The sequence below is a fragment of the Merops nubicus genome, unplaced genomic scaffold (genome assembly GCF_000691845.1).
Source record: "Merops nubicus isolate BGI_N331 unplaced genomic scaffold, ASM69184v1 scaffold16517, whole genome shotgun sequence".
Taxonomy (NCBI): Eukaryota; Metazoa; Chordata; class Aves; order Coraciiformes; family Meropidae; genus Merops; species Merops nubicus.
The window spans coordinates 66105-75135 of NW_008622448.1; the positions used below are offsets into that span (position 1 = coordinate 66105).

Below are 9031 nucleotides of genomic sequence, written 5' to 3' on the forward strand. Positions count from 1 at the left end.
GTCCAAGTCTCAGCCCTGACTCTTCCATAGCTCAGTGCCCGATTCCACAGCAGGCAGCCGGGTGTGGGTTCAGGCTTCCCCTGAGCTGGCAGCAGCAGGACTGCAAACCAGGAGCTGAAACCAAGCATCTTCACACAAACCACCTCGGTTTATTATCAACCTTAGAGTTTATTAATTTATCAAACCAGGTCAAAGTGATACAACAAGTACATAAATAAGTACCGTAACAGACATACATCCCATGAGGAGAATGAAAAACAAGACACTGTGTATTTTGTTGCCTTAAGTGACCAGAAACTGGAAAAATGCAACACTGCATTTTACTAAAAGATGCTTATGGGTTTTTTTTTTTTGCTCTTCTTAAAAACTGTTTATTATAAAATAAATACACATCTGGATTTCACCTGTCCTGTCACAAATATGAAAAGCAGGTTGCCTTCTTCTTAAAAAAAAACCAACAAAACAACAAATTACAAACACTGTACACCTTCCACTTAGACTTTTTCCACCAGCTACTGCTACAAACAGACGATGCCCACGAGGTGAGAAATCAACTGGTGGTCTTCCCACCAGATTGCTACAGTTCCTCAGAACCTCTTCCTTACAATGTCTTCACCAAAGAAACGGTAAGGTTCATTTGTGACTTATCAGGAGATTTATAGTAAAATCTTGCAGTCCTACAGTACCTATCAACCCAGTAGATCGGTTGCTGATGCCAAACTGCTGCTTCTGCAGTTACACTGCAGTAACCTCTGGTGCAGCGAGGCCTCAGGACCTCAGTTAGGGCACACTGCACCCTGTTCAAGCACCAGGGCAGGATTTGTGGAGCCTACAGTCCGCCGGTGGGATAGTTCACTCCGCTCACAGAGGCACAGGACTTGGAAGGGCCAGGTGCTGGTTAAGCCCGTGCGCTGTCGCGTCCATTGGCACTATTGCTGAGGGGCTGCCCCGCGCCAGACACGGCCAGTTCCAGCCGGTTCCAGCCGGTTCCCCTCAGGGCAAAGCTTTGCCCCTCAGCCAGGCTGGCGGCGCTCAGGAGAGCGTGTTTAGGAAAGGGCCAAACGCTGCCAGGCAGCGAGGGGCGAGGGACAAACAGCCCCGACAGCGAGGGCCGGGCAGGGGCAGGGAGGAGGCTCTCTAGGCCCCAGCTGAGACTCCCCTGCAGCCATGGAGGGGCCCACAGAGGCTTGGGAAGAGGCCTCCATGGCTCTTACTGACACCAAGGGAGAGTATTTTGTTTTTGCAAATCCATATGGTTGCTGGAAGAGCTCCGTTTTCAGTGTGTTTTCCTATTATACAAGTGGACTGTGTTGAGCGCTTGGTAAAGAGGGAAGTATTCCTAAATACCCTCTGCTCTCTGTGCAGGCCTAGGGACATTGGGGTGGTTACATACAGGCAAGATTGCTAGGGACCCGAGATCACCCTTCATGTATTCTCCTCATTCCCTTCGGCCTTTCCTTCACCTTCATGTCTGTTCTCCTCACCTGCTCTCAGAGCCTGCCGGGGTGTCTGCTGAGACAAGGGACCCCTCAGGCCAGCGAAGCTCTGCCCGGAGCAGGCTTTTGGCATTCAGCTCTGAGAGCAACGGCAGGCAGAGTCTCTTGCTCCCTGGGATTTAATCCAGCATCACAGCCATGAGGCAGTGCATATTCTGGTGACTCCTCACAGAAAACACCTTTTAACTTACACTTTTTCTGCAGATGAGAGCCACCTTTCTTAAACACGCTGTATGCACGCTGTACTAAATTTAACAGAATCTCTCAGATTTGTTTTGCACAAAGATAACAGCTTTCACAGAGCTGCTGTGTTCTAAAGGCCTGCTGTGGCTGTTTGGTGTTTGTCATGGAAGAGAGCTGTCCTTGAAGCGTTGAGAACTGAGAGATCACCCTCAGAAAAACCCAGATTAGGTTTGTACAAATCAGAACAAATAAATTAAGCACTGTTGCAACTTTTATGGAGTTATTAATCAGGAGGTTTAACCCTCTAGGTGTTTTGAAAGTACTGCAAGTACTTCACCACCTTCTGGCACATCACTTTAGAAGGCAGTTTGTCAGCCAAGTCCATGTGTTAACAGGGCCCAGAAGAATGATGTTATTAGAGCTGTGATAGGGAGCTAACACTTCACATTTTTTAGAGAAGTGGGTGGAGGAAACAGTGAAAACCACTTAAAAGTGAACATTTGCTCAAATTGCTACAAAAATATCATGATTGCCACTAACACCTGCTGTTCAGTTTATGGACTCAGTTTGCTCAACTACAAGACATCACCCCAAAGGAAGGCTGCTTTAGGAGTTTGTTAGTTTAAATCTGTTTTTTATGTCTCCAACACAAGTATTGTATCGCTTGTATTTTTCCTCCACTACTGAAAAAATCCATGAGTCATTTCAACACCAGAAATGGTATCAATTCAGCACAGGTAATAATGCTCTCTATAGCTCCTCCACATTTATTAGGTGCCCTTCTTTTCATTAGTTTGGATAACTTGCCAAATAATAATAATAATAATTTTAAAAAATTGTTCCGTTTTCTCTTTTTAACTTGTGAAGAAATGCAATTCTGGGAAAGTACAGTCTCTCTTTCTCCTTCCCCCTCCAGCAATACAGAGCCTCGTAGTCTTTTGGAGGAGATATTTGAATGGTTGACACAGACCACTACACATAAAGCAGCAAATATGCTGTGCATGATGTGAATAATTACTGCATTATAGTTTTGGTTTTTAGGGCAACTGTTGACTTAAGCAAAATAAGCCTGCAGTCCAGCTGCAGATCCAAGTTTTCACAAGTTTTCTTGTGTTTCTCCCTCCAGTGCTGTCTCCCTTAACAGTGACCCTTTTCAGACTTTTCAAGGTACAAAACCTTTACCAAATCCTCGAGCTCAGTCCTGCACACTCTGCTTTCACACATTTGGCTGATCTGAGCTTCTCCCTCGCTAAATATTTTCCACTGGCCTGAAAACAGAAATACAAAGGAGACAGATACTGACTTAGAAAAGGGCACAGGGAACTTCGAAGACATTTACAAGCACTCTCCAGACCAGCTGATTCACCACAGTCAAAGACAGTATGTCCAGTCCTCCCATGGAAAATATTCAAAGTATCTTAAAATCACATAACAAATTCCATGCAAAATAACTTCATTAAAAATAATAAACAAAGACCAGAATATTATTCTTTTCTTTAATCAGTAGTCCTGTAAGTTGACCCTCTTTATTCAACCATTTATGACGTTGGACACTGTTTTCTGACAGTGATGTGAAAATTTAAAAGTTGGGAAGCAACAAATCTTAAGTGTTTCATGCACTGTGAACTCTGCCTATCTGTGCACAATACAAACTGTGCCTGCTGGATAATAATATTTCTATAAATTTTTGATAATGTTAGTAGAAATGCCCACTAAGTAGTGGATTATTATTCTAAGTAGTGGCATAAGTAGAATAGTACAGGTAACAATGACAAGCTTATGGAAGGCCAATAGCAAAAAAAAAATGTGTTATATGAAAAAGTGTCTGCTTCTCACTAAGCCTGTATAATCAATGATATATTATTCCTGGGAAAAATACTTCCTTGCCTAATTAGAGACATCAGAAAAAATGGCAATTTATAATGCAAAAGAACTAGGAACTGAAAATGCTGATACCTTCATTCAGCTCTCAAATTGAGTAACGTATCCTAAGGTGGGCGAAATACAAAAAAGTAATAGAATTAAGAGGGAGAGAAAAATTACATCTTCTTTTAAAAGATAGGTTTTAATAATGAAGATCTTGTTAAGAACATAGGAAAGGCTTCTTTCACATATAACATATATTTATGTTGGAGAACTCCTTTAATCACCTCTGAATTTCTTCCCTTGTAAATGACTTTCTCAAAATGGGGGTAACTTGACATGTTACTTAAATAAATCCAAATTGTGCTGCTGTGCTAACTGACATCGGTCGTATTTCAGGCTTAAGGCAGTGTGGACAGAAAACAGCCTATCTTGTATTTTATCAAAATACAGGACATGAACTACTGTTGTATGTATCTATATTTCAAATTGCTATATTTTGATTATTTAAATCTAAACTCATAAAATATTGGAGCTGTGTACTGGAGGAAAAATGAGGACATCTGTTTGACTGTGTTGAGTCAAAGTGTTTTTAAAGGCTAGATTACTTGGAGAATAGACACCCGAAGAGGTCAAAATTTTACTTACTAAGAGTTGTCCTTGTTATCTGCTTGAAGTAAGGAAGTTCCTCAAATTCTCTCTTGGACATTTTTTCAACATAGAAGTGACGCAGAATCCCTTGAGCAAAGAAATGCGAAGTGGATGTTACTGGGAATGTGCCTGTTCTCAGCCTGGGTTGCTGTCCTGCCTTTATGTAGCATTACTGCCATGTTGCGTCCCCTTATGAAATAAGCCTTACTGATAATGTGGATTTTCAGCCTAGTCTTTTTTATGCTCTTTGCCACCCTCCTGTTTTTTTGCTACTCCTCTGTAAATCCTGTGGATTTACAATTGCAGAGAGTTTGTGAGGGGTGTGAGAATTAGCCAATTCTTTTCCAACACAGCTGAACCCTTCCTTAGTATGAATACATCAAAGGTTACAACAGAAGCCAAAATCCCAGTGTCTTGGAGCAAACCAGTATCATTTTACAGCCAGATACCATTTTGCCTGTCATGAGCTAGCAGCAACATCCCTGTCAAATCATCACAAGGCTCTGCGGCTTCCTGAACACACACGGTAGTTATTAACTGTCTGATCCTCTGTGACTGCTCTTCTGCTCACACTCTGGGCTTGGCTTTGGGCTTTAAAGAGACTTCTAGAGAGGTATCATTTCCCTGTAAAGGGCTGCACTGTGTGAGGGTTTCTGATGAGGATCACATGCTTTTTTTACTTGAAGTAGATTAACTAGATGGGACTTTTAGGGGGCTGGAGATTATTTTTATTATACTCCAAGTTCAGGATTTGCAGAAGTGCTTGGGCTTGTGAATGCATTTCTGTGTTTTCCTAATTTTACCACTCAGTCTGCTAAAAGATATTGTTTCCCTCCTTAACACACTTTTTGCCCATATTCTGGACCATCAGGGCAGCAGCATCACTAAGGCAGATAGGACAGACTGATTTCAATGGAAAGTGTTTCGGTCCTTCCTCAGTAAGAAACTCCAGGCACTTGGTTCAAACCTTACTACCCATTTTCTCTGCAGTAAATTACACAGGGTAGCACTGGCAACCTGTTTGTCATTGTGCTTTTGCTCACAATGAAGTCTGCAGAACTGGAGCTTTGTGTGTTATTAATGGGTTTTGTACAGCCATTTTGGGTATGTTGGAAGTGGCTGTAATAGCAGTATCCTAAACAGCAATCTCTGGGTGCTTGGATTTGTAAATTGTCCTGGGAGTGTAATGGAAGATGATACACTGTTTAAAGAAGGGACTTGCTCAACTCACCTTTCCTAATTGTCCACACATGTATTTCTATCTGAGGTGGCTTTTCAATCTCTGCTGCAATTTTTCTGATGGTTTCTCCTTCCTCCGTGAAGACGGATTCATAGACAGGAAACGTCTCTTTCCCACAGAAGTAATCTTTGTTGTCAAAGGTTTGACTTGGCACTTCTTCTGTTAAAAAAAGGTCAAAAACACATACTACAGCTGTAATCAAGTCCTCCAGAACTTACTTGGCACCGACAGCCAAGCAGGTTTACTTTCAAAGTAGAATTTTCAATTGTACGGCCACTGAAATCCATCTCCAGCTAAGCCCCAGACATTTAATAGTGTTCTATTCTGCTAGGTTCTAATGGACTGTCCATGGTGGCAAGACAATACTTCTAATCCAGTCTCACAAGGAATGAGATGTGTAAAACCATGTGGTATGTGAGACTGCACAATTTCTGAATCTCTTATCCACTTTTCAAACATATTTGAAATGCTGGTAGAGGTCTCAGAAGTAATAAAAGAACTAAATGAAAAATAGAGGTGGAACAGAGTGAAGAGACCCAAATTAGTGCTTTGCTGAGGAAAAGGGCAGGTGGAACCTACAAGATTTGTGTTTTGCTCAGCAGCAGCCAGCTGGCCAGGGCAAGCCTGGGCTAGCCACAGCACACGTTATGTCTTGCCCACCTGGTGAAGTTGTAGAGCATCTAAGTACAAATTGCAATTATTCTGCTAGTAATTGGAAGTTGGACAAGAGTGTAAGAGAGATGATGTGGCTCAGGAACTCGGACTGCTGTTTGTGGAAAAATCTGTTAATTAATACACCTCCACACACACAAGACAGACTGCAGGAAAAGGTTCAGCTTACTTAAAAATTGGCATGTAGAATCTCAAAGAAAAAGACAGTAGCTTTCTTTTTGCTCTGAAATTTTCTACTGAACTCTGTTAGCCAAGTTTTGCTGACTCTTCTCATCTCAATGATCCAAATAAAATCTGTGGATCTCCCATTCGCAATTATCCAAGAGGCTCAAGATATAGATCTCCCACCTGCCTGCTGCTGCTGCCTTGTGCTCGATCCCAGTAAGCAAGGCTAGCAAAAGAATATCAAAACGTGCATTCCATGAAGGATTTCTATATATGACTGAACAACTCATTTCCTCAGAGCATTTCCGTGCAATGCACCACCAAGCAAACACAGAAATGGGCTATATGAGTTAGAAAAGAAGTTGAAAGGCACAGAGTGGAGCTGGACAACCCTTTAGCTTTTGTATTATATGTAGCTTGGCTGGTCATTTGGCAGACCATCAGCAGATTCCTATGAGCAGATTTTTCACTAGCTGTAGGCATTAATTTTAGTACGTAATGTCTACATAAATGTAATCATTAGTACAGCATAGAAACAATGCTAGATTTATGATAATTTAGTATTTATTTTAAGGGTTGTTACATAACTGACACCAATCAATTTATAATCAGGGGCTTTGAATCCTTCTGGTACATTTCAAAAAGCAGACCTGATATTATCTCCATGCAGATTTCACAAGCTAGAAAATTATTTGAAAGTTCTGTGGGCACTGCTGTGGGGAAGGATGGGACAGTCTTCTGACAGTAATTGACATTCTGTGTATCTTTCTGTAATGTTCTCCTTGGAAGTGAATGTCAGAAAGTCATGCTAAGAGTAGAGGGAAAGGTGGTGACTGATCAGAAGACAGGTGCCCCCAGCAGCAAGCCCCCCAGTTTGGGGAACAGCAGTGAACAGCTCTGCCTGTCTCACACTGAGACCTCTGCACACACAGTAGCACACGGGCACAGCAATTGCCATCTACAGCAGATTTTACTGTGACCAAAAGGCTTAAGCCAAGCCCCTTAACATGCACAGCAAAAAGGTGTTCTGTGATCAATTTTGTTTTACCTGGACAGACTTTACAGCATTTTCCTTCTACTTTCTGAGGGTATTTGCAGGGATATTGTTCCGGACAGTGAATTTTCTTACATTCTTGTTTGGTGATGTTGCAGGTGCACAACACACACTCGACGATTCCGAAGGCCCGGAGGTTAGGATGCCAAGATTCACCATGAGAGTATGTTCTGCCATTTGAAACACAAACTACAAAAGAAGAGGAAAGGAAGAAAAAGTACAACTGGAAAAGGTATGTTCTCTGCCTGCCTCTCTACGAACAACCTTTTGATTCATGCACGGTTGTTTAAAGCAGTACCTCTATGCATAATTTGTTAGTGTCTGTAGCCCATTTCTCTGCTTGTTAATTTTAACTTGGAGTTTTGCTGTTTAAAATGAGCCTTGAAATGAGAGTTCCTGCTCCACAACACACAGAACAGAGCAAGGGAACGTTGCAAAATGAAGTTTAATGTCCTTTGTGGAAATATCTATGTCTGTGGGTATATAGAGACATTCGGATTTCGGAATCACAAGAAAACATGAACATGAAAGGGTGCACATGGGACTGAAATTTCATTGCCACAGCATCTTAACACCTCAGAATATTTATTCATCAGCGCCCTTGGGAGACAGAGAAAATACAGCTGACACAAGGAGAGTGGAAAAATCCATGCCTGGTGGAAGCCAGTTTGGGTCACCCAGCAGTTAATGGGAATTATATCACTTTACACCATGTTTGCATTTGTCCTATAAACCTTACTTCTTTCTTTCTGAATATTTTATAAACACAAAGAAAAATGCAAACTAATCCTAACAAGGTGAAAGAAAGGGCACTGTCTGATTTCTAAAAGCAACTGAAGTGAAGCTGGGCTATGTCGTAAATATTTCCAATTCTTCTAATATGCCATCATTTTTATTAATGCTTTTATTTGTAAAATATGTTCCTATTTTGCCTGTAAATTTCAAAAGCAATTTAATTTTTATCTGTAATCTGAAATTTACATCTAACTGGTAACAGATGTGACCAACTGGCTTATACTTTACTGAGTTACTGAGATTTATGGGGAGTGTTTTTTGCAATGTATTGTCTTTCATGAGGTTATGCTATCATTTGGTTTATAATTTACTACTTTTTAACTCTTTCTTAAGACGTGTTTTTATTTTAGAGGTAGGAAACAGTTTTGTTTCTGAAATAAAAGCCAATAAAGTGTTATCTTTATGGGGGGGGAAAAACAAACTATAAATGAGAAAACTGGTAAGTACTCAGCTGCTCAGCAGGGTTCTTACTTGCTTACATGAATATCTGTGCTTACATGATTTTTTTTTTCCCAGCTAGAGTTCTCCAGATCCTTTATAGACATAAATATTTCATGACTTCTCTCTGACAGGGGAAAGGATAACACATGACCTTGTGTAGATGTCTCATTTTAAGGGTGTGTTTAGCACAGAACAGTTGAATAATTACCCTGAGGTAGCAGATGAAGCCTCCACCAGAAGCCAAACCATGGCAGATAACTTCTAGTTTCCTGATGCCCTGTGTTTAGGTCTCTTGGCATTTAGAATGCTAAACGTGTGTCCGTGCAGCTGCGTGGCATTTGCATGGCAGGAGAGGTGTTGTGTGTTTATTTTTTAACTTGTTGAAATGCATCTCAAGGGTCATGCACTTTATCTAATAAACCCCTCGTTAGCTGCGCAAGAACAAAGGGAATCCCAGGGTCAGCATTCCTG

The 9031-nt window shown here is 41.3% G+C and overlaps 1 protein-coding gene across 3 annotated transcripts in view; it reads right to left on the reverse strand.

The window, feature by feature from the left end:
* Nucleotides 1-2082: 2082 nt before the first annotated feature.
* Nucleotides 2083-9031, reverse strand: part of CHRDL1 (chordin-like 1) — a 37509-nt gene continuing 30560 nt past the window's right edge. For all 3 annotated transcript variants that reach the window (XM_008944796.1, XM_008944795.1, XM_008944794.1), the window contains 4 exons: nt 7309-7513; nt 5425-5594; nt 4191-4280; nt 2083-2947 (listed from right to left, as the gene is read on the reverse strand). In XM_008944796.1, the coding sequence (XP_008943044.1) occupies nt 2817-2947; nt 4191-4280; nt 5425-5594; nt 7309-7513 (596 nt within the window). In that variant the 3' untranslated portion in view covers nt 2083-2816. The remainder of the gene's footprint in view (nt 2948-4190; nt 4281-5424; nt 5595-7308; nt 7514-9031) is intronic.